This window comes from Pristis pectinata, chromosome 14 (genome assembly GCF_009764475.1).
Source record: "Pristis pectinata isolate sPriPec2 chromosome 14, sPriPec2.1.pri, whole genome shotgun sequence".
NCBI classification, from domain to species: domain Eukaryota; kingdom Metazoa; phylum Chordata; class Chondrichthyes; order Rhinopristiformes; family Pristidae; genus Pristis; species Pristis pectinata.
The window spans coordinates 41,748,043-41,774,195 of NC_067418.1; the positions used below are offsets into that span (position 1 = coordinate 41,748,043).

The 26,153-nt window shown below is 42.9% G+C and overlaps 1 protein-coding gene across 2 annotated transcripts in view; it reads left to right on the forward strand.

Annotated features, from left to right (window-relative positions):
- LOC127577750 (potassium voltage-gated channel subfamily KQT member 1) overlaps positions 1-26,153 on the forward strand; it is a 638,072-nt gene that overhangs the window by 389,411 nt on the left and 222,508 nt on the right. For both annotated transcript variants that reach the window (XM_052029275.1, XM_052029276.1), the window contains exons 13-14: positions 11,029-11,104; positions 13,905-13,999. In XM_052029275.1, coding sequence (XP_051885235.1) covers positions 11,029-11,104; positions 13,905-13,999 — 171 coding nt within the window. The remainder of the gene's footprint in view (positions 1-11,028; positions 11,105-13,904; positions 14,000-26,153) is intronic.

The following is a 26,153-nucleotide window of genomic DNA, read 5'->3' on the forward strand; positions in this document are numbered from 1 at the left end:
AAGTCGGAGCAGGTGTTCCTCAAGCCTCCTTTCTCCTTCCAAGGTTACTCAAGGAGGTTGATGAGTCTGTAGATTTCCCCGCAGATCCTTGGCCAATCTTGTATAAGCCACTCCACTCATCGGAGGACCAGGTTGTGGTCGAATATAGTTTGCTCCCACACTAATTTCAGTGAAAGAAAGGACTTGCATTTATGGAGCACTTTCTATGGCCTCAGGTCACCCCAAAACTATTTTGCCACCAGTGAACCAATTTCATCATGTGGGACTCGTGACACAGCAAGATTTCTGAAACAAAGCAAAGTATTAACGATGAGATGACCCATTGCTGATGATTCTGGTGGAGGGACAGAAACTGACCAAGTCACCAGGGAGAAGTTCCTTGCTTTTCTTTGAAACATTGTCATTGTTCTTCTTGTATAAACCTGAGATGACAGACAGAGCCTCTGTTTAATGTCCCTCTGTATGGCATTGAAAAATCCACCTAGAGTCACAGGCAGTAGTTCTGGTGCTGGACCACAGCAAAGATATATTTGATATTTGCACTTACTCTCTGACTATAGTTGGTTAAGGAGTAGCTATGCCCCTTGATGATTATAAAAGCACTCCATTCCTCTGATCCACAGCCCACTCAAAGAGAACAATCAAAAACTGAGTTGCTTTCTTTGGAAGATTTTATTCCTGCAAGTGGCACAGGATTAAGTTCACAATTCTCTTTGATCATGGGAGAGGGCACAGTGATGGTGGGCAGGTGGTTTGTGAAGTCATAGGACTTTTGGGAGTGAGGTTGCCTTTGAAGTCAAACTTTTTTTAAGTTCAGCGGTCCGACAGACAGCATAGTTCTGCAGGTGGCTGTGTTCCACAGTTAGCGTTTAAGGGAAGGTTGGGCCCAAGGGTTATTTTGCGATTTCCAAATTCAAGGTACAAATTGACGTTTACCCCTTCCTAAACAAGTGGATTTGCTTCATTACTTTAAAAAGAACAGAGAGCAAAGTTAAAGCAATACCAAAAGCATGAAGAGCAATGGCAAAGGCCATTGCTAAAAGTTCATATGGTTTGATGGACCTGCTAAAAATCCAGCTGAACAAGAGAAACTTGCATGTTTCAATGGTAAGGCATAAATTTAGTGTTTACACCTCCCCAAGATCCAAAATGAAACCCTCCTTTATAATCTACAACCCTCTACGTGTTTGCAAGTATCATTTATGTCCATCTCCCTGCTGTCATGATTTTTGGCCACTCGTGTAGCCAAATATTGAAAGAAGTTACAAAAACATTTAGAATGGAAAGCTTATATATAAATAGTGACCTCTACTGCAGGCTATGACCAGGAGAGATCACTTGTGGAGTGAGCTCCTAACGATGCTGATTTATTTGTGAGTAGTGGTAATGTCAGCAACCTGTTCAGATGTGGGGATACTGCAGCTAAGAATGAACCTGTGTACCCATTCTATGTTCACACACCCTTCAACATGTACCATGGAATACAATGTGCTCAACCTCAATCGATTTGTTCTCTGTTCTTTGTCACAACCACCTAACTTAACCGTAGTACCCTTCGTCTCCCGATCCCACCCACACCTTTACTGTCTAAGATCAGATAGATAGTCAGGGACCTGCAATCTTCCTGGTTTCTTTGGTAATTTGAAAAACAAACCAGTAACGTTGGAATCCACAAGTCAACTGACATCTATAAAGTAATAAGATAGGGTAAAATTTCATAGTCCCTTCATTAGAAACACTCAAGTGCCCCATTATAGAAAGCTCAGTTTGTTTGGAATTTGCATACTTTCTTTATTTCAGACCTCCAGAATTAGCTATATTCCTGTTTGTACAGTGCCATACCATTAGAGTCACCTCTGTCATTTCATTGATACCGTGTGGATACAACTTGATGTCAATCCATACTGTTCAGTAAATAAATCCACTCAATCAGACACATGTAAAACCCAACAGACTGGGAAGCCTCTGAACAATCATCTGTCAAAGTGCAAAACACCCTCATAATCATGAAGTTTCCCTTTGGATTTGAGGGAAGATGAGGTCATCTGAGATGCTGCATTGGCAGGAAGAATCACAAATAAGTTTGTGACCGTTAATCCGTTTATATTCTAAGTGTAACATAAATGCAGTGAGAGAAATACATGCATAACTTTGTTAGAAAAAATCAAGCAGAGGAAATCCTGATTGCATGTATTTAGACTGTTAAACACAACAATAAAGGTTTTTTATTTATTGATGTTTTGGGATCTGGATATCATTGGCAAGGCTGGCATTTATTGTCCATCCTTAATTGTGCCTGGGAAGATGATGGTGCACTACTTTCTTGAACCACTGCAGTTCATTGGTGAAGGTACTTGCACAGTGATGTTAGGTGGGGAGTTCCAGGATTTAGATTGAGTGACAATGAAGGAATGGCAATATGCTCCAAGTTAAGATGGTGTGCGACTTGGAGGGAAACCTGCAGGCGGTGATGCTACCATGTGCCTACTGCTCTTGTCCTCCTTGGTGATAGAGATCAGGGGTTTGGAAGATGCTTTCGGAATAGCCTGAGCAAGTCACTGCAGTGCATTTTGTAGATACTAAACACTGACTTAACTACTGCAACAGAGAAGGAGGTTATTCAATCCATCAGGTCCATTCTAGCTTCCAACAGGGCAATCCCATCAGTCCCATTCCCCTTTATTTATTTCCCTGTAGCCCTGCGACACATTCTCCCTCTCTCCCACATGCTCTTTAACTCCTCTTTGATTCTTCTTGTCATTTACCTACTCCAAGGGATAATTTACAGTAGCCAATTAACCTGCAATTCCATCTTTGGAACAGCTACTTTCCTATAACAATCAGGTTCTTGAGCCGACCTACACAACCCTAATCCTGCCTCAGCAGTGCAACACTATGGACCACCTCTTGCACTACGATAGACTTGTCTTGGATTTTTTTTTCTGCTGATGTCTTGTTTTGCACAGTCTCTTTTTTCTTAACTGTCTTGTATAATTTATGTTCTCTGTGTTGTCTGAACCTATGTGCCTGTGATCCTGCTGCAAGCAAGTTTTTCATTGTGCCTGCACATTACCTTGCTTGTGCACATGACAATAAACTCGACTTTGGAATGTGGAAGGAAAGTGGAGCACCTGGTGGGGAACTATGAGGCAACACCACTAGCTTCTGGGTGTCAGCATCTCAGAGGATCTATCCTGGGCCCAACACAGTGATGCAATCACACAGAAGGCATGTCAGCGGCTCTACTTCATCAGGAGTTTGAGGAGATTTGGTATGTCACCAAAGACTCTTGCAAATTTCTATAGATGTACGGTGGAGAGCATCCTGACTGGTTGCATCACCGCCTGGTATGGAGGCTCCAATGCACAGGATTGGAAGAGGCTGCAGAGGGTTGTAGACTCAGCCAGCTCCATCACGGGCACAACCCTCCTCACCATCGAGGACATCTTCAAGAGGTGGTGCCCTAAGAAGGCGGTATCCATCATTAAGGACCCTCACCATCCGGGACATGCCCTCTTCTTGTTACTAACATCAGGGAAGAGGTACAGGAGCCTGAAGACCCAAATTCAACGATCCAGGAACAGCTTCTTCCCCTCTGCCATCAGATTTCTGAGTGATCCATGAACCCACGAGCACTCCCTCATTGTTCCCTTTTTTGCACTATTTATTTATTTTTGTAATTTATAGATTTTTATGTCTTTGCACTGTACTGCTGCCGCAAAACAACAAATTTAACATCATATGTCAATGATATTAAATCTGATTCTGATTCTAACTGCTGTACCTCTATGCAGCCACTGTGCGTTAGAGGAGATTAATGTTTAAGATGGCGGATGGGTATCAATCATGTAGACAGCTTAAGATCAAAAGGATTGTCTTTAGTTCTGACACAAACCCTTCACTAACTACCGATTCCAACCCTCTGCAAGCCATCTGTCTGAAATGCTCCCAAGCTTGGTCATTTTTGACCCTTGAGATAACCTTTGGACCACAAATCCACAATAGTAGCAAAACACTTACTTATCACAATTGTTATATTGCCCAACTCTACAATTTCCTCAGCTGATGAAAAGCCAACTGTGCCCTTTGTCACCTCTAGACTCGACTATTTTAATCCAGTCTTGGCCTGTCTCCATTGTTCAACCCACTACAAACTTGAGGCCATGCAAAGTTCTGCTGTCCATGTCCTGGCTTGCATCAAGTCCAAGTCAATCAACACCCCTGTGCTCACTGACCTCTGCTGGTTCCCATTCAACCAACACAATTTTCTAATTCTCACACGTTTTCAAAAGTCTCCATGATCTTGGCATAGTTTCAGTCGCTGCAACCTTCCAAGTTCTCTGCTTTTCCCCAGTTGTGGCCTTTTAACCATCTCTAAATTTGATTGTTCTCCTTCACCAGCGAAGGCCCCAAGTTCTGGAACTCCCCCTCAAAAATGGTCTGCCATTCATCATTTCTTTCCCCTCCAGCACCCTCCTTATAACCCACTCTCTGAACAAACTTTTGACTTCTTTGTGGTAGAGTGTCAGATTTTAATAAAAACATCCCTCATTTTTGTATGGTCAAGGCTCTGTATAAATCTGCATTGTTGTTGTTGCACCATCTGGGTTGTATTATGACCCAGGCTGTTGATGAATTTATCCAGTGGGAGCTATGTAAGTACTAAGTATGCTTTCTGCTTTGCCGTATTGACCCCAAGACACCAAAGACGTTGGCACCAGTATTGGGGAAGGATGGAGCTGTTCTGATGGGACGGGCTCCACCTGAACCACACTGGGACTAGGGTCCTGGCAAATCGCATAACTAGGGCTGTGGATAGGGCTTTAAATGAAATAGTAAGGGGGTGGTTTCAACAGATTGGGGAAGTATGGATAAAGTAAAAGGGAAGGAGTGCAGGAGAGGTTACTGAAGTCTCCAGAATAAAGAATAAAACAGAAAGTTGAGAAAGGGATAAGAATTTAACTTCAGGCAACTTGGAGATAAATTTGAGAAGGGTGGTGAATATAGAACTGAAGGTGCTATATTTGAATGCACACAGTATTCGAAATAAGGTAGATGAGCTCACAGCGCAGTTAGAGATCGGCAGGTGTGACGTTGTGGGCATCACAGAGTCGTGGTTGAAGGAAGATCACAGCTGGGAGCTAAACATCCAAGGATACACATCCTATCGAAAAGACAGGCAGGTGGGCAGAGGGGGTGGGCTGGCTGTGTTGGTAAAAAATGAAATCAAATCCTTAGCAAGAAGTGACATGGGATCAGAAGACGTAGAATCCTTGTGGGTAGAGTTAAGAAACTGCAAGGGTAAAAGACCCTGATGGGAATTATATACAGGCCTCCGAACAGTAGCCAGGATGTGGGGTACAAATTACAACAGGAGATAGAAAAGGCTTGTAAAAAGGGCAATGTTATGGTGGTCATGGGGGATTTCAATATGAAGGTAGATTGGGAAAATCAGGTTGGTACTGGATTCAAGAGAAGGAATTTGTAGAATGACTACAAGATAGTTTTTTAGAGCAGCTTGTGGTCGGCTCAACCACAAGGGAAAAGGCAATTCTGGATTTGGTGTTGTGCAATGAACCAGATTTGATTAGGGAACTTAAGGTAAAGGAACCCTTAGGAGGAGGTGGTCACAATATGATAGAATTCACCCTACAGTTTGAGAGTGAGAAGCTAAAATCAGATGTATCGGTGTTACAGTTGAGTAAAGGTAACTGCAGAGGCATGAGAGAGGAGCTGGCCAAAGTTGATTGGAAGGGGACCCTGGCAGGGATGACGGTAGAGCAGCAATGGCAGGAGTTTCTGGGAGTAATTCGGAAGACGCAGGATTAGTTCATCCCAAAGAAGCAGCATTCTAAAGGGAGGATGAGGCAACCATGGCTGACAAGGGAAGTCAAAGACAGCATAAAAGCAAAAGAGAGGGCATACGATATTGCAAAAATGAGTGCAAAGCTAGAGGATTGGGAAGCTTTTAAAAAGAAACAGAAGGCAACTAAAAAAGCAATAAGGAGAGAAAGAATGAAATATGGAGGTAAGCCAGCCAATAATATAAAAGAGGATACCAAAAGTTTTTTCAGATATATAAAGAGTAAAAGAGAGGTAAGAGTGGACATCGGACTGCTGGAGAGACATTAATGGGGAACAAAGAAATGGCAGACAAACTGAATGAGTATTTTGCGTCAGCTTTCACTGCATAAGACACCAGCAATGTGCCAGAAATTTGAGAGTCAGGGGGCAGATGTGAGTGTAGTCGCTATTACTGAGGAGAAGGTGCTTGAGAAACTGAAAGGTCTGAAAGGAGGTAAGTCACCTGGAGTGGATGGACTGCATCCCAGGGTTCTGAAAGAGGTAGCTGAAGAGATTGTGGAGGCATTAGTAGTGATCTTTCAAGAATCACTGGAGTCAGGAATGGTTCCAGAGGACTGGAAGATCACAAATGTCACTCCACTCTTTAAAAAGGGAGGGAGGCAAAAGACAGGAAACTATAGGCCAGTTAGCCTGACTTCAGTGGTTGGTAAGATGTCAGAATCTATATTAAGAATGAGGTTTCGGGGTACTTGGAAGCTCATGATAAAATAGTCCGAAGTCAGCATGGTTTCCTTAAGGGAAGATCTTGCCTGACGAATCTGTTGGAATTCTTTGAGGAAATAACAGGCAGGATAGGCAAAGGAGAGTCAGTGGATGTTGTTTACTTGGATTTTCAGAAGGCCTTTGACTGGGTGCCACACATGAGGTTGCTAAACAAGATAGGAGCCCATGGTATTACAGGAAAGGTACTAGCATGGATAGAAGATTGGCTGACTGGAAGAAAGCAAAGAGTGGGAATAAAGGGGGACTTTTCTGGTTGGGTGCCGGTGACCAGTGGTGTTCTGCAGGGCTCGGTGTTGGGTTCGCTACTTTTCACGTTATATGTGAATGATCTGGATGACAGAATTGATGGCTTTGTGGCCAAGTTTGCGGATAATACAAAGATAGGTGGAGGGCAGGTAATGTTGAGGAAGCAGGGAATCTGCAGAAGGACTTGGACAGGTTGGGAGAATGGGCAAAGAAGTGGCAGATGGAATACAGTGTAGGGAAGTGTACCGTCATGCATTTTGGTAGAAGGAATAAAGGCGTAGACTGTTTTCTAAGTAGGGAGTGAATTCAAAACTCGGAGACTCAAAGGGACTTGAGAGTCCTAGTTCAGGATTCCCTAAAAGTTAACTTGCAAGTTGAGTCGGTAGTAAGGAAGGCAAATGCAATGTCAGCATTCATTTCGACAGAACTAAAATATAAAATCAAGGATGTAATGCTGAGTCTTTATAAGGCATTGGTCAGACCACATTTGGAGTATTGTGAGCAGTTTTGGGCCCCATATTTAAGGAAGGACGTGCTGGCGTTGGAGAGGGTCCAGAGAAGGTTTACAAGAATGATCCCAGGAATGAAAGGGTTAACATATGAGGAGTGTTTGATGGCTCTGGGCCTGTGCTCACTGGAGTTTAGAAGGATGAGGGAGGATCTCATTGAAACCTACGAAATATTGAAAGGCCTGGATAGACTGGACGTGGAGAGGATGTTTCCAGCAGTGGGAGAGTTTAGGACCAGAGGGCACAGCCTCAGAATAGAAGGACGTCCTTTAGAACAGAGATGAGGAGGAATTTCTTTAGCCAGAGGGTGGTGAATCTGTGGAATTCATTGCCACAGACGGCTGTGGAGGCCAAATCATTGGGTACATTTAAAGAGGCGGTTGATTGGTTCTTGATTAGTAAGGGCGTCAAAGGCTATGGGGAGAAGGCAGGAGAATGGGGTTGAGAAGGAAAATTAAATCAGCCATGATCGAATGGCGGAGCAGACTCGAAGGGCCGAATGACCTAATTCTGCTCCTATGTCTTATGGTCTAGGTCCAAATTACTGTCCTGCCTCTTTAAATTGTGTTAAAGGTGAACATCAGCATTTCCCATGTTAGACAAACTACCTTCTCACTTCTCTCGGCGCAAGCAATCCTAAGGTATTAAATGCATCACAGTTATTAGTGTGCACTACACTAAGGACAGTGGGAAAGATAACATGGTCCATCTTCCTTCTTGGAACACTTTTACCAGGAAGATTGTGTCCCTTTAAATGTTGGATTATCAAGCTTTTTATGTATCTGTAGCTGGGATTAAGACCTCACTGTTGGGTGTTTCTGTATGTTTGCCTGCAGCCTGCCTTTTGTTGTTGTACGTAAACCAAGATGAGGTTAGTGCAGCAGGACAGCTCTACACCATTAAGAATTACGCAGTGGGAAAGCTGATATGCAATGTGTTCATGATTTTGGTTTTATTCTCAATAGAAATTGAAGGCTCCAGATTTGTAAATGGAGCAGTTTCGTGTTCGCTAATTATATTTTAATGTTAGCTTTTATTGACAATATAATATTAGTTCCCTGTCTTGTGGTCAGTGGGTCTTGCCTCATGGGGTGACATAATACGGATCAAGTTGTAGTCTCTTTAAATGATGCCTTAAATTGGAAAGCTGGGGCAGGCCTACAAGCCACAGGCAACCTGGCAAATTAAATCAATGTTTGAAAAAGTGAAAATATCTTGAAACTTTGGTTAAATTCAAAAGGAAGGTGGCAGCAGAGTGAATGATAGCAAACTTGATCAAAGGCAAGATATTGGCATTGGTCCAGCTCTAAGTCTTTTTATCTTGCTCTCCATCAGTGCTTTGTTCCCTCTGGTTCATTCTGTGATTTTATCTCTCATAGTTTCTCTGTCCTATTTTCTATCTATCTAATGATCTCTTTCACCCTTTCACTTAGCATCTTGATCTGCAGACTTACTAGTTCTGCCTCCTGTGTTATGCTCCATATATCTTGCTATGTTTTTATGTCTCATTTTTTGCTTTGATTGTCTTTCGTTCTCCTTTTCCCTTTAAGTGTTTTCTCTTCACTGTAATTCCATACACCCAGGACACTTTCTTTCTCTGTCTGGTTGCCCTTCTATGTCTTTTTTTTACATCTGTCAGTATCTCTTATAATTCCTCATTTATTTGGCTCCTTCATATACTTACAGTAAGTACTTCATTTGCCTCCATACTCAGTAATTTTTACTCCCTCTTTGCCTCTATCTCTCTCTGTCTCACCAATTCTCTCAATGTTTTCCTCTTTTAATCTCATTTGAAAATGTTTCCCCCCTTTTGCTTAAGCAGATACAGTTACTGAAAGCTTGAATTTGGGAGAAAGAAAATATAAATTAGTCCCAGTTTTACAGAAGACATAACACTGTTGTTTCCGGTGTGATAGCTTTTCGAGTTACTCAGCACTTGGCTTTGAATGTTTATGACCAAAGTTTGGATATTTCTGTAATTAATCCAACTGTCTCAGCAGCAGTGAGAACTCAGTGGGACTATCAGATTTCTGATGCTAGCAAATGCTCGTGAACTGCAAAATAAACCCCAGTACATTTGCTGTTTCAGTCCATAATTGCCATTCTACAGAAGATAGTCATTTAATTCGCAAAAAACATGTTTTCTTTGGAAACTTTATGGCCCCTTGACTAGTTTCTGTAGAAATTGGATTGGAAAAAAAAGAGCTGTAAATGCAGCAAGTAAAATAATCACAGATTTGCAAAAACCATCTTCTCTAAAATGTTTTCACATCCTGTGTGTTTTTAAACTGCATAAAATTGCCACTAGTTAAGGCAGCTGGGACATAAATTTGAATGGGGCACTTTTTAATTGAATGAATTACTAGAATTTCAGCTGTGGAATCCATTTTTCCAACACCTTCAATAAATCATAATGATATATATGTATAAATGTAAATTGTACATTGCAGTAATATATCATTTGGACAAAGGAATAGTTTGTCTTCTTAAGGCTCCTGATTCCAAAGTGGGTGCTCTACTGATATTAGTCACAAAGCAAATCACTATAACATTCTAAAATATATCTAAGCTAAATAAAACCAGTTGGTTTTGCACAGTATGCCCATGCATGACCAGATAGTTAATTGTTAAAGTCTTTGTAATGACATCAGAGTCTATCGTGTAAATTGGCATGAATTGAGCGATTTTGCTTAAACTTCCTTAATTTTGGATTGAGAGCCTTCATAATTGACATTTACGGTTAGATGTTTTCCTGGCGATTCATCACATGACCTCCCACCTTCAGCTGCCCTGCCGAGTCAAACAGCTGCATTTTCCCTTTCCTTGGCATTTTTATAACTAATCAGTAAAGGTATTGAAAGAAACAGAAAAACACATTGGGAGTAGAACTTCACCTATAATCACCAGTGCTAACATACTATGCATTAATTGAAGTCAAAAGGAAATGAATTTCAGAATTTCGAAGGAGAAGTTCAAAGTACAGCCACCAGGACATTATACATTTAGTCCTTGTGTCCAAAGTTAAATTTCAACCTCATTGTCTTTATTGGCCCAAAGATTTTGCTCCCATCTTATTCAGTGTACCAATATGTAACTGCTGAAGACTCCTGAAGGTGGGTAGCTAAGTGACTGTACCCAATGAATAGCTGAGCCAATCAAATCCAGAAAGACCCAGGTTTGATCAGCTGGTCTGAACCAGGGTCACTGTGGAAGTCCAATAAAATACCTCAGCGATCCATAATTCCTATTTGATGATGATGTCTGTGGGCAGTACCTGCATACAGATGTTGAGTAAAGAAACGCTGTGGATTAACCAGTGAGTTTCACGGTGACCCCACATCGTCACACTCACCCAATGCTCACTGTCTCAAATAAGAGCTGAAGAGCTGTAACTCAGATAAAATGAAGAGAATGGTGCTTATGAAATGATATTCCAATCATAAGTCAAAGACTCTAAGGAAAGCGGGAGGATAGGAAGAAATAGGATGGGAAAAGCATTTGAAATGTATATAGTTTACATAATTTGCAAAATTAAAAATGCAATATGTCTGTGTCAACAATCAGGAATGTGCCTATGACTTAAAACAAAAGAAGAATATTTAATCATGCTCGGAAAATAAAACTTCATGATGAAATCTTTCTGTCAAAGATCTTCCCTCCTAACACACTCCTGCTTTACTTACAGGCTGAGGGATTCCCACAGGATCACCATCAAGGTGATCCGCAAGATGCAGTATTTTGTAGCGAAGAAGAAATTTCAGGTGAGTCCTCAATGATATAAGGGAAAATAAAAAAGCATTTGCCACTATTTCATTTGGACCCTGCAGAGGTAATGATCTTCTATTACACCCTCTATTCTCCGGGCTCCTCAATGGGGGAGACTGTCTCAACGGGGAAGGGTAGACTGGAAAGAACAGGGACTGCTGAAATTTGACCTGGCTGAATGTAATTTATTTCTCTCTCTGTCGACGACCTTGACTCTTCAACTTCAGCACCTATATCACTTTCCACTAACACATTCCAGTTTCTTTTCACCAGCTCTACAGTCGCTTCCACCCCTTGTGTGAAGTTACTTGATTACAAGATAAGAAACCAGTCTGTGTTATTTTTTGACCTACTTTTTAACTAATGCCTTTCCTTGTTGATGCTGTGCAAAGCAGTGGCCATTTCTGCACGAGCTGCTATCCTTCGCTCCTTCCTTTAATTGTACTTTTTATAATTAATGGTATATTGTAAGTATTGTATATTTATTGTAAATACTCAGTTTAGTCAGAGTCACACGGCACAGAAACAGGCCCTTCAGCTCACCGAGTCCACACTGACCAGTAGGCACCCATTTTACATTAATCCCATTTTGTCCTCCCACATTCCCAACAACACCTCCCAGATTTTCCCACTCACCTCCACACTAGGGGCAACTTAACAGCAGCCAATCGGCCTACTCGCCTGCACGTCTTTGGGATGTGAGAGGAAACCGGTGCAACTGGGGGAAACCCACACGGTCACAGGAAGAACGTGCAAACTCCAAACAGACAACACCAGAGGTCAGGATTGAACCAGGGTCGCTGGAGCTCACAGGCGTCAGCTCAAATCAGCTGCACCATTCATTTCACCCTTGCCACTGTACTGCATAACAAGCTTTGTCCCCCACTCCCTCCACTGTAGGTGGTTGGAGGGGTAATTAAGCATCTTGTTCTCAAAATGCTGCTGAGTTTACCCACTTCGGCTACTTATCTCACTCCTCCAGCACCCTCCCTCAACATGCTCCGCTCTGTGCTAGGTGCTTCCACTTGGCAAAACAATTAAAATAAAGGAGAAAGGTGGGTATTCATTTTGTTACCACTCCATGATACTATGTGCCGTTATTCCAAAGAAAGCACATTCCACTCTTTCAGCTAGTCGTGGTGTTGCTTCGCAGTGTAAGTATTGTGCTTAGTACTCCCTGAAAGTGTCCGCATTTACTTCTTTTCACATTTCAATGGCCACACTGGATCATCACACTTTGTTAACCATATTAAAATGAAAATATCACAAGTCACACCTGACAAAGTAGGGAATGTGAGTTTCAAATGTAAGAAAGAAGGATGCCACCATGGACCCAACCCAGTTTCTTGGGTGAGGATCATTGTATATTCACAGTGGATGACTTGAGGATTCCTGCCATGGGTGCTTGGCAACAGAAAAGTGCTGCTGCATCATCTTAAGGCATGGAAGCGGCTGCAGAGCCCCAAAGATTGGACCTGTTTATAGTCTGTAGACCTCATCTTCGGTGAGAAAACAGTCAAAGGATATGTGTAGTTGGCTCTCATTCTCCCTTTGCTGGATCTGGGACCACTCCTGCTGTCCACATTTTCATTCTGGAGAGGAATGGGAACAGAGCAGATGCAAGGGAAATGGGTTGAGAATCTGAGTCCAGGTTTGCATGTGGAGAGGGAACCAGTTGGGTTAGGAGCAAAGAACTTCGGAGCAGGGCGGTGTTACACCCAACTTTTTCCCAATTTGTTCAAGGATAATGTTTACCATTGGTATCACAGAGCCCAGGGAGTCTAGATTTCAAAGCTAAAGCCACAGTGTGCTAAAAAACTGTATCGGTTAATATTATCGAGGGAGACACCTCGGCATTCCTTGCTGTGTTGCCCCCGTTTCTTGATGTAACAAGGGCTGTTGGAGAGAGCTTGTAAACATTTGTGACACCATTCCCAGTTCTCACAACACACAGAACTTTCAGGTTCAAAGAATATGGCCTAAAATATTTACTTACAGGCTGCCTCTGATCAGAAGTTTCAAATATATTCAAACCAACCAGAGAAACCACTGAGAAGTGTACAGAGCTCCAGCAGTGGGAAATTCTGGGAGCAGTTCAGTGTGAAACACTTCTGAAATATTTGGTCTTTTGGGCTGAGGATTTCTCATTGTTGATAATAAGCTGAAATGAACCTTGCGTATGGATACCTCATGTTTGAGTTTTTGGAATTGATCATTGTGCACTGACATCTCCCACAGGTTTACAACAACTTTGGTTTATTAATGTTACTGGAGCCACAAAAATCTTTATTTTCCTTGCCTGTGAAGCATAAAGTTCCACAGGACTCTATTAAACAGTCACAATTGGCTGATAATGGCTCATACACTAATAACAGCAAATAAATCTACAAAACCCCAGGGAAAATAGGTTGCTACAATCCGAGATTTAAAAGTCCATGCCTGCATCAAGCCAGGCAATTGTAATGGGGTGGGATTGGTTTTGGGTGATTATCTAAAGCAGAGAATTGCATACTTCACAGCTCACCTGTTTGACTCGCCATTAAAGTCAATGAATCATTGATGCACAGCAGGGCTGGCTCAGTGCTTTCAATCATTTTATGCCCAAGACCACTTTCTCCTCATGTCAGTAATGACAATGATCTTGAATACAATTGCATTTAAGATATTGATATTTTTTGACTTCCTCATGCCATTAAGCATTTACTTCTGTCTTCAAGGCATACTGAGGAAAAGCACACCGAACTTTCCAACCTTGCTTCGCCTCATGGTTCCACAAATATTTGTTTTGTTTTACAGCAAGCCAGAAAGCCTTACGATGTCAGAGATGTAATCGAGCAGTATTCTCAGGGTCATCTCAACCTGATGGTGCGAATCAAGGAACTGCAGAGAAGGTATTTAACTGTAATTGCTCTACAATTGGCACCCTGAGAATTGACTGTAAAATGTAAACAGGTTACATGATATGGAGCATACAGACTGGTGACTGTAAAATTCCAGGTGAGTCTTTATTCTGTATCCCTGAGCCAGGTCAACCATCTCCCCAAGCTTTCCAGCCTGACCCTGCTGGAGCCTATGTAGTTATCTCTTAAAATTACCATTGTCAGTTCAGTAGCAAACCTGCAGTGTAACATGAGATCTGTGCTATACTTGTTGTGTTGGGGAGGATTGGAGAGTAGAGGTCAAGAATGGTTCAGCCTGGTGTGAGAGGGTGGGGGAGTCAGAACATTGGAAACACTGAGCAGTGCAGGTAGCTTCAGTGAAGAGGGAAGGTGTTATCTTGAATACCAATCTTTGAGGCAATCATTGTGTGGAGTACTGCAGCTTCCTTGGGATCAGCAGCAGCTCTATCTCCCCACCTAAGAAGCAACCTGCGAATGAATAATCAATAAGTTGTGGATTGGTAGAAATTTGCAGCACAAAAGGGAGCCATACAGCCCACGGTGACCTTGCTAGATAAAAAATAAAAGAACTTTTTTCGCACTACTGCTGCTTCACAGCTTTAGGTGTAGCCTTGCAGGTTACAGTACCTTTGAGGCACTTCTTAAATGTGATGGGAGATTCTGCCTTCACTACCCATTCAGGTAGCTAGTTCCAAGCTGCTCCAGACTTTGGGTGTAAAACGAATTCCTTAAATGTCCCCTTATCTTTCTAAACTTAAGTTTGTGCTCTCTAAATGTTGAATCTCTGCTTGAGCAAATTTGGCTGCCTTAATCACTCTATTAAGGCTTTACAAAGAGTCAGAGTGATACAGCTTAGAAACAGGCCCTTTGACCCACTGAGTCCATGCTGACCAGCAAATGCTCATTGGCATGAATCCTACACAAATCCTATTTTATTCTCCCCACATTTCCATCAACTCCTCCCAGATTCTGCCACTCACATACACACTAGGAGTAATTTACAGTGGCCAATTAACCTATCAGACCTGCATGTCTTTGCAACAATGGGAGGAAACTGGAGCACCCAGGGGAAACCCACAATGTCACAGGAAGAACATGCAAACTCCACACAGACAGCACCAGAGATTAGGGTCAAACCCAGGTCACTGGAGCTACGAGGCAGCTGCTGTACCAGATGCACCACTGTGCCGCTCCAACCTAATGTTATGTGCATTGAATAAATCTTCGCTCAGACCTCTTTGATTAGAAGCAACGCCAGCCTAGCCAATCATTCTCGTAACTAATGTTCTCCAACCTTCTGCCACTATCTTTGGAAGTCACCTCAGTTCCCTTTCTAGTGCTTTCATCCATCCTGTAAAATGGTGACTAGTACTGATGCAGTACCCTAACTGTGGCCGAACCAGGGTGTTATACAGTTGCAATGTAATCTCCTGCTTTAATATTCCATAGTTTAGACAATAAAGGGAATCTGCTATATTTACCAGCTTGCATAGCACTCCAAGGCTATTCTGTTACGTTCTAACTTTTACTATCCCTGCACAGCTTTGCAATAAATATCTCCTCCTAGGAAATACAGTAGACAGCACAAGGCCTGTTGATAATCCCAGAGCAGATTCTCACTGTTGGTGGATGCAAAATTGTGGGTGTCTTCAAAAGATGAAAGATGGTTGTTTGATATTGAGGTCAGTGATAGTGGGGAAAGGTAAAAAAGGGAACAGGTTTGGAAGATTGAATGGCCCACTGCCTTCCCTATAATCCTGTGAAAAATTCTTCAGGCTGCCAGTTTCAAAGTGAGGCACTTGCCATTGTCACCAATTACTGGCAACAGATATGACGCTGTTATGGGCTGTTCCTATTTATAAGGAGCGTGAGTATAGAAATTTACTGACTCCACTGGCAGCACTATTGACTTTGACATATGCCACTGAGGCAACAGCACATCTATGCACTAAAGGTCTCATGTTATTTCAGGGACCACAATGTAACCATTATTGATTGAAAATCAGTAAAAATGAGCCTGTCCATACAATCCATCCGTCACATTTCTAGTTCGTTGATAAGACCATGAGACATAGGAGAAGAATGAGGCCATTTGGCCCATCAAGTCTGCTTCGCCATTTGATCATGACTAATTTATTTTTCCCTCTCAACCCCATTCTCCTGCCTTCTCCCCGTAACCTTTGATGCCCTTACTAATCAAGAACCTATCAACCTCCACCTTAAGCATACCCAATGACGTGGCCTCCACAGCCGTCTGTGGCAACAAATTCCACAGATTCACCACAATCTGGCTGAAGAAATTCCTCCTCATCTCTGTTCTAAAGGGACATCCTTCTATGCCGAGGCTGTGCCATCTGGTCTGAGACTCTCTCACTACTAGAAATCCTCTTCACGTCCACTCTATCCAGATCTTTCAATATTTGGTAGATTTCAATGAGATCTCCCCCATCCTTCTAAACTCCAGCGAGGACAGGCCCAGAGCCATCAAACACTCCTCATGTATTAACCCTTTCATTCTTGGGATCATTCTTGTAAACCTCCTCTGGACCCTCTCCAACGCCAGCACATCCTTCCTTACATATGGGGCCCAAAACTGCTCACAATGTTCCAAATGTGGTCTGATCAATGCCTCATAAAGCCTCAACATTATATCCTTGCTTTTATATTCTAGTCCTCTCAAAGGTTTGATCTAATGACTACAGGACCCCCAAAGCAGTAAGTAAGTTCGGGGCTACTGTGATCAGGGAGCGGAAACACAAGAAACAGTGAACAATCCAATGGCCCACTTGAACATAGAGTTGAAATCTAAAATTAAAAATGATGGGAGTCAACATGTGCAGCTACAACATACTGACAGATAAATAGTTCATTTATAAGTATTGACATTAAATTTTACAGTGTACATTTTGCGGTATACAATTGATACTGGCATTGGCAGCTCAGAGTAAGTTTGCACTTTAGGATCTGCTTTGTCTTTTCACCTATTTTCTCCCTTTTGTTTGAGCTGTTAAGAATGTATTGTAGTATATGAATAGTGAAAGGCAAAGCACAATCCTACCGTTGCCATTCGGGTCACAGATGTTTCTCCACAGAATTCTGTTTCTGTACCGAATTATCTCAAAAGCTGTGTCAGTTGTTACAAGATTAAGAGATCCAATAAAGGTTACACTTCTAAGCCTTATCCACTCCAGAGTGAAATGGTTCCATTCTTAGTTCATTCAGCAGTAGTTTAGAAAGGACATCAAGGTACCTTTCAGATATTCAGTTGCATTGTGTGGGAAGGCTAGAATACACTGTACATGTATAATCAAATCTCACTCCAAGTAAATTGAACGATGAATGTTTGGGGAGAAAAAGAATATGCTGTATGTTACCATCTGCCAGTATCATGTCTGCCCATTTATTCTTTCTGTATACAACAGCCTGTCCATGCCACTTATATATTCAATAGTGCCTACATGCCACTTTATCATTGATGACCTAGCAAAAATATCACAAGACACTTTACTGCAGTGTTATCAACACACAAAATTTGATGCCCTGTCACTTAAAAAGAAACGTTCAAAAAATGCCCAAAAGCTTGGTCAGAGAGAGGTTTTAAAGAATATTGCGGAGGGAAAAAGAATTTCATGGGGGGATTTCCAGAGCTTGAGGTGTTGGTAATTGAAGGCATGGCCACCAATAGTGGCACAATTAAATATGGCGATGAGCACGAGACCAGAATTACAAGAACGCAGATATCTTACTGGTTTATTGGACTGGAGGAGACTACAGAGACATGATTGGGTATTTAGGTCATGGAGGAAGTTTAAAACAAGGATAAGAATTTTAAAATTAAAGCATTGTCTAATCAGGAGGTGGTGGTGGTGGGCAAGTACTGACATTTTGGGTGAATGAGATGGTATGAGTTAGGATATGTGGAAATAGCCTGTCTTAATGATGGTGTGGATTAGTGGTCCAAAACTTTATACAGAGTCAAATATACAACCAAGGCTGTTAACAATCTGGTTCAGTTGCCAGAGAGAGGGAAGGAGGCGGTGACTCAGCAATGAACTTTGTGCCAAAGATGAAAGACGACTTCCTCTGCCTTCCCAATACTTAGAGGACACTTCTGCTCCTCCTGTACGAAATGCTGCACAAGCGATCTGATAAGTTAGACAATGGCGATGAGGCAATGTCATCATGACTGCAGTTTCAGCTTTTATTGGGAGTAAGTGCTTCATAGAACATAGAACACAGAAGAGTACAGCACAGTGACAGGCCCTTCAGCCCATGTATGTGCCAACCATGATGCCAATCTAACTAATCCCATCTTCCTGCATTGGTCTGTATCTCTCTGTTCCTTGCCTGTTCATATGTCTTGTCTAAATGCCTCTAAAATGTTGCAATCATTTCTGCTTCTACCACCTCCCCTGGCAGTGTGTTCCAGGCATTTACCACTCTCTGTGCAAAAACCTTCTCGCAACTCTCCTTTAAACTTTCCTCCTCTCACCCTAAACCTCCACTCTCTAGTATTTGACATTTCTGGGACAAGGACTCTGACTATCTCCAGTAACTATGCCTCTCATAGTTTTAAATACTTCTATCAGTTCGCCCTTCAGCCTCCAACACTCCAGAGGAAACAATCCAAGTTTGTCCAACCTCTGCTGATGGTTAATGCTCTCCAGTCCAGGCAAAATTCTGGTTAACCTCTTTTTCACTCTCTCCAAAGCCTCCACATCTTTCCTGTAGTGGGTGACCAGAACTGCACAAAGTACTCCAAATGTGGCCTAACTTTATACAGCTGCAATATGACCTCTCGACTTTTATACTCAGTGCCCCGACCGATAAAGTCAAGCATGCCATATGCCTTCTTTATCACCATATCCACTTGTTTTGCCACTTTGAGGGAGCTATGGACTTGCGTCCCAAGATCTCTCTGTGTGTCAGTACCCTAAGGGTCCTGCCATTAACTGTGTAGTTTTGTTGTGCACTAGCCATCAGCAAGGGTGGGGTCTGTTCATCCAGCTGCAGAGGGGTTGTGTAGGGACCAGTGTATGGAAATGGAGCAAACTTCCTGTATCCTGGCACTCTATTGATTTTCCATCCAAATACCTCAGATGTGGGTGTTCATAAGGGGAAATCTATTGCGCTGGGCTGGTGAAACTGAGCTGGTGGCAATAGTAGGCACAAGGAACTGAGGAAATCTACATGCCAACAAAAACAGAAGAGACAGAACAAAGCAACAGTTAAAGTACAGATAATACATGCATTTAAGGTGAGGGGGGGTAGGTTCAGAGCAGACATGAGGGGTACGTTTTTTACTGAGTGGTGGATGCCTGGAATGCGTTGTCTGATAGGGCGGTGGAGGCAAATTCATTGGGGGCTTTTAAGAGGGGCTTGGATGGGCACATAAATGAGAGGAAAATAGAGGGATATGGGCATTCTGTAGGTAGGAGGGAATAGATATGTCAGCACAAAATTGTGGGCCAAAGGGCCTGTTCTGTGCCGTACTGCTCTACGTTAATACAATGTTTATTCCATGCTATAACAGACCCTAGCAACTCTGAATATTCATTACATAAGGGAGTGAGTGATAACAATGTGGTATTCTGCAAACTTGAACATAGGGGAGTACACAGTACGTCTCTGACCTCACCGCCTTCACCCCAACCCCTCACCCCCAACTCATCTCAAACAAAAGTCCTGCCTGTTTCAGGCCATTGTTGCTTACGCTGAGATCCACTAACCAAAGAAAACTTGGCAGGATGCAGAGCAGATGGAATTGGTACATGGACCTCCACACCCTTCTTAGTTTCAAAACAGTTCAATCCAGATTGGAAAATACTCCCTCTTCCTGCCTGCAGGTGTTGATAACAAGCAGGCGGACAGGCAGAAACGTGTTGAAACCGTCATTAGGAATTCCACAAAATAATGCTAAAACTGACACTTGATTTCAAAATTATGTCAGCCAAATCATTCTGCCTCAACAAAAGGATGTGCAGTTACTTGAACAAGAAAAGTTGTAGTCATGCTTGCACAGTGTTGTGGCATATTTATGTGATTCTCTCATTTCTTATGCCATTGGGTGGATATTTCTGTTCAAAACCCTGTAAATTGAACACCTTTTGCATAAAGTTCACTGAAATAGAAAGGAAATCCATCTCTAACAAGGCAGCACAGTGGCACGACTGATAGAGCTGCTACCTCACAGGTCCAGAGACCTGGGTTCAATCCTGACCTTGGGTCCTGACTGTGTGGAGTTTGCACATTCTCCCTGTGACTGCGTGGGTTTCCCTCAGGTGCTCTGGTTTCCTTCCACATCCTAACAACATGTGGGCTGGTAGGTTAATTGGTCAATATAACTTACCTCCAGTGTGTAGGTGAGTGGTAGAATCTGCGGGGAGTTTATAGTAATCTTGGGAGAATAAAGTGGCTAGTGTTGGATTAGTGCAGGTGAGAACTTGATGGTTGGTGTGGACATAGTGGACCAAAGAACCTGTTGCTGTGCTCTGTGACTCTATGATATGGTGACTTTTATATATTTCCATTTGTGCTTTAAAAAGTGGGAAAATGTTAATGATTGAGAAATACACAATAGGATCAGGAGAACTGGCCAAACAGAATGGCATCTCTGCTTAATTGCTGGAGAGGGTTACAAGAAAGGAACTTGAATTTCATGCTTGAGATGAGTGTGAATCATTTTTAAGCTTTGACATACAGTTTTTAAAAAATGAAATCTGACTTCCCATAATAAACTGATTCAGTGTAGGCAGGATGGCAGTTAGGGCAGTGGAATGCTCCTCCTGTAAGATGTGGGAAGTCAGGGAACCTCACGGTCTCCCTGATGGCGACATTTGCAGGAAGTGCACCCAGCTGCAGCTCCTGACTGACCAGGTCAAGGAAATTGACCTGGAGTTGGATGTACTCAGGACCATCTGGGAAGCTGAAAACCTCATGAAACTTTTACTGAGGTGGTCACACCCAGGGTACAGGGTTCAGGTAGATGGGTGACCACCAGGAGAAGTAAGGGGAGTAAGCAGTCAGTGCAGGGTTCCCCAGTGGCCATAACCCTCAGCAATATGTATGTCCCTTTGGATACTGCTGGGGGGGAGTGACATCAGGATACAGCAGCAGCAGCCAGGTCAGTGGCACTGTGGCCAGCTCTGTGGCTCAGGAGGGAAGGGTAAAGTCAGGCAGAGCAATAGTGATAAGAGACTCGATAGTTGGGGGGACAGACAGGAGATTCTGTGGCTACGAAAGAGACAGCAGGATGGTGTGTTGCCTCCCAGGTGCTAGAGTCGAGGATGTCTCAGAGTGGCTGCTGAATACTCTCAAGGGAGAGGGTGAGCAGCCAGAGGTCGTGGTGCACGCTGGCACCAATGACATTGGTAGAAAGGGAGAAGAGGTCCTGTGCAGTGAGTATAGGGAGTTAGGGAAGAGGCTGAAAAGCAGAACCTTGAAGGTAGTAATTTCTGGATTACTCCCGGTGCTATGTGCTAGTTAGGGCAGGAATAGGATGATAGAACAGATGAACAAGTGACTGAGGAACTGGTGCAGGGGGCAGGGTTTCAGGTTCTTGGATCATTGGAACCTGGGGTAGGGCTGACCTGTACAAGAAGGATGGCTTGCACCTCAACTGGAGGAGAACTGCTATCCTGGCCGGGAGGTTCACTAGTGCTACTTGGGAGGGTTTAAATTAGTTTGGCAGGGGCATGGGAACCAGAGCACTAGGTCAGAAAGTGGAGGGATTGAGAGGGAGTTAGATGTCATGGCCAGTAAAAACAGGCAGAAGCAAAGTAATAGACATGATGGGACGGACAGTTTGAAGTGTGTGTATTTGAATGCTAGGAGTACTACGGGTAAGGGTGGTGAACTTAGAGCATAGATCAGTACATGGAACTATGATGTTGCGGCCATAAAAGAGACTTGGTTGTGAGAGGGACAGGAATGGGTGCTTAACATTCCAGGATTTTGACGTTTTTGAAAAGATAGAAAGGGAGGTAAAAGAGGGGGCAGGAGTTGCACTACCAATCAGGGACAATATCACAGCTGCACTTAGAGGGGACATAATGGAGGGCTTGTCCACTGAGTCTATATGGGTAGAACTCAAAAATAAGAAAGGTGCAATCACTCTGATGAGATTATACTACAGACCCCCCAATAGCCACCGGGACATTGAGGAACAGATATGCAGGCAGATGAGGGAAAGGTGTAAAACTAATAGGGTTGTTGTCGTGGGGGACTTCAACTTCCCTAATATAAACTGGGACCTCCTTAGTGTAAGAGGTTTAGATGGGGCAGAATTTGTTAGGTGCATTCAGGAGGATTTCTTAAGTCAATATGTAGATAGTCCAAAGAGGGGGGGCCATACTGGACCTGGTGTTGGGTAACGAGCTTGGCCAGGTGACCGACCTTTCAGTGGGAGGACAGTTTGGGAACAGTGACCACAACTCCTTAAGTTTTAAAATAGCTATAGATAAGGATAAGTATGGATCTTGTGGGAGAGTATTAAATTGGAGCAGGGCAAATTTTGAGACCATTAGGCAGGAACTAGGGAGAATTAATTGGGAACAGCTGTTTTTGGACAAGTCCACATCTGACATGTGGAGAGTGCTTAAAGACCAACTGCACAGAGTACAGGACAGGAATGTTCCAGTAAGAAGAAAGGACAAGGATGGCAAGGTAAGAGAACCTTGGATGATGAGAGAGGTGGTGAATTTAGTCAAGAAGAAAAAGGAAAAGTATGTAAAGCTTAGGAAGCTAGGATCAAATAGAGCACTTGAGGATTATAAAGAAGCTAAAAAGGAACTCAAGAAGGGAATTAGGAAAGCAGGAGGGGCCATGAAAAGTCCTTGGGAAATAGGATTAAAGAGAATCCCAAGGCATTCTATACATACATGAAGAGCAAGAGGATAACTAGGGAGAGAGTAGGACCACTCAAGGATTAAGGAGGGAACATGTGCTTGGAGGGAGAGGATGTAGGTGAGGTCCTTAATGAGTACTTTGCATCAGTATTTACCAAGGAGAAGGATGTGGAGGATAGGGAGATCAGTGTGGAGCATACCTATATGCTACTGCATTTCAAGATAAAGGAGGAGGTAGTGTTGGGTCTCTTAAAGAGCATTAAGGTGGTTAAGTCCCCAGTGCCTGATGGGATATACCCCAGGTTATTGGGAGAGGCGAGAGATGAGATTGCTGGGGCCTTGACCAGTATCTTCATGTCCTCTCTAGCCACATGGGAGATCCTGGAGGACTGGCAAGTAGATAATATTGTTCCATTATTCAATAAGGGAAACAGGGATAATCCTGGTAACTATAGACTGGTGAGTCTCACATCAGTGGTAAGGAAGTTACTGGAGACGATCCTTAGGGATAGGATTTATGAGCATTTGGAAAACCATAGCCTAATTAGGGACAGTCAGCATGGCTTTGTGAGGGGCAAGTTGTGCCTTACTAACTTGATTGAGTTTTTTGATGAGGTGACGAAGGTGATTGATGAAGGTAGAGCTGTGGATGTTGTTTACATGGATTTTAGTAAGGCGTTTGACAAGGTTCCTCATGGGAGGCTCACCAGAAGATTAAGATGCATCGGATCCATGGTGAGTTGGCCATTTGGATTCAGAATTGGCTTGTCCGTAGAAGACAGAGGGTAGTGGTCAATGGGACTTATTCTAGCTGGAAGTCTGTGACTAGTGGTGTTCCTCAGGGATCCATACTGGGCCCTCTGCTATCTGTGATGTATATAAATGATCTGGATGAAAATGTACATGGGTGGGTTCGTAAGTTTGCAGATGATACGAAGATTGGTGGTGTTGTGGATAGTGTAGAAGACTGGCAAAGGATACAGCAGGATATAGATCAGTTGTAGATATGGGCGGAGAAATGGCAGATGGCCAAATGTGAAGTGTTGCACCTTGGGAGATCAAATGTAAAGAGACAGTGCACGTTAATGGCAAGACCCTTAACAGTGTTGATGAGCAGAGGGATCTTAGGGTCCAGGTTCATAGCTCCCTGAAAGTGGATCCATAGGTTGATAGGGTGGTAAAGAGGGCATATGCATGCTTCCCTTCATTAGTCAAAGCATTGAGTTCAAGAGTCAGGAAGTTATGCTGCGGCTTTATAAAACTTTAGTTAGGCTGCATCTGGAGTATTGCATTCAGTTCTGGTTACCCCATCATAGGAAGGATGTTGAGGCTTTGGAGAGGGTGCAGAAGTGGTTTACCAAGATGCTGCCTGGATGGGAGGGCACATGCTATGAGGAGAGGTTGGACAAACTTGGGTTGTTCTCTCTGGAGTGGCAGAGACTGAGTGGAGATCTGATAGAGGTTTATAAGATTATGAGAGGCATAAACAGAGTAGACAGCCAGTATCTTTTCCCCAGGGTTGAAATGTCTAATACCAGAGGGCATACATTTAAGGTGATGGGGGGTAAGTTCAAAGGACATGTGCGGGGCAAGTTTTTTACACATAGAGTGGCGGGTGCCTGGAATGCGCTGCCTGGGTTGGTGGTGGAGGCAAATATGATAGGGGTATTCAAGAAGCTCTTAGATAGGCACAAGAATGTGAGGGAAATGGTAGGATATGGACAGTGTGTAGGCAGAAGGGATTTGTTTAGTTGGGCATTTTATTACTAATGTAATTGGTTTGGCACAACATTGTGGGCTGAAGGGCCTGTTCCTGTGCTGTACTGTTCTATGTTCTAACACATTACGTATCCATGACAATTCCCACTCAATTTTGACTCAAGAGTAAAATTCTCATTTGTGACTCTAGGTTCAAGCCAATTCAGAAGTTGGCACATAACTCAGATTGACACTCCGGTGCAGCACTGATGAAGTGCTGCACTGTCAAGGGTTCTGTTCTCTGCATGAGACTTTTAAGTCCTTCGGTTGAACATTAAGTGGAATCTTCGAAGAAGAGCAAGAAAATCTCTTGGTGTCTTGGTCAATATTTGTTCTCAGTCAACATCGCTAAAATAGATTAATGAGTCATTAATCTCTTGGTTATTTAGATTCTTACTGTGCATAAATTAGCTGCTGTATTTCACTCCATTACCACACTTGAGAAAGTACTTAAGTGGCCATAAAGCTCTTGGGATGCCCCCCAGACTTGGAAACATGACATGAATACATATTCTCTCTTTTTTTGAACTGTTCACCAGGCCTTGCAAGCAGTTGGCAAAGGACTGTTATCAAGACACTCTTTATGTGAACAAACAGGGTTTTATAAGTGCAGAGTTGTGACTCAAAGTGACTTTTCTTACACTCATCAAATCGCAGCTTCATGCAGTAACTGTTGGAGGAGAAGTTTTGCAGAAAGGACCAGAAGTCTAAGATCCTTTTTCTCTGTTGTTTTGAATTTGGTCATGGTTTGAACCTTGTATATAATTTTCAATGTGATAGATGCAAAAAGCTACTTGGACAAATTGTTTTACTTGTGTTTACCCTTGCAATGCAGGCAGTAGTTAAGAAAACAATGAAACAGAATGCACAATACTGCAGATTTCTTAAGTATTTAATTGGAGAGATTACTGTTGCTCCTTTAAATGGCCAGCGTGTCCTCAGTGAGTACTTTAACCAAAAAAAGACTTGGAAAAAAACAGTAGAGGGTGTTAGAGGCTGACGCAGATCTCCCTTACTTAAGATCCTTTCTCCTGCACTAAAATGGGTTCAGGGAACTTCAGTGCTTTCACTGCATTTTTAAGTTCTTGCAGAATTACTTGGAGGAATACAGAAACCTAAAACAGAATCAGAACTTTGTTTCATACCTGGTAGGAGTTACATAAGGGATGGATGGGATTTGGTAGAATAAGCACAGACAGGACCTTGTTATTTGAAAATAATATAAACCTCGCACTTTGTGTTGCCACCATGCAGGCAAGTCATTGCAGGTGGAAGGGCTTCCAGTTGTCATGGCCACTGCTGCAGGAACTAAGTGAGTAATGAGGAGCCTGGAATGGGACACAGATCCATGGAACTGTTCAGGTCCTGTTCCACCTTTTTTTAAACAATGATTTCAAGTGCTTAAGGAGACACAAGAGACCTCTGAAAAAGGAGGACATCTCGGATGTCGTGGAGTGGAAGGCCTCATCACGAGAACAGATGCGGTGGAGATGGAGGAACTGAGAAAAGGGAATGACGTCCTTTGCAAGTGACAGGGTGGA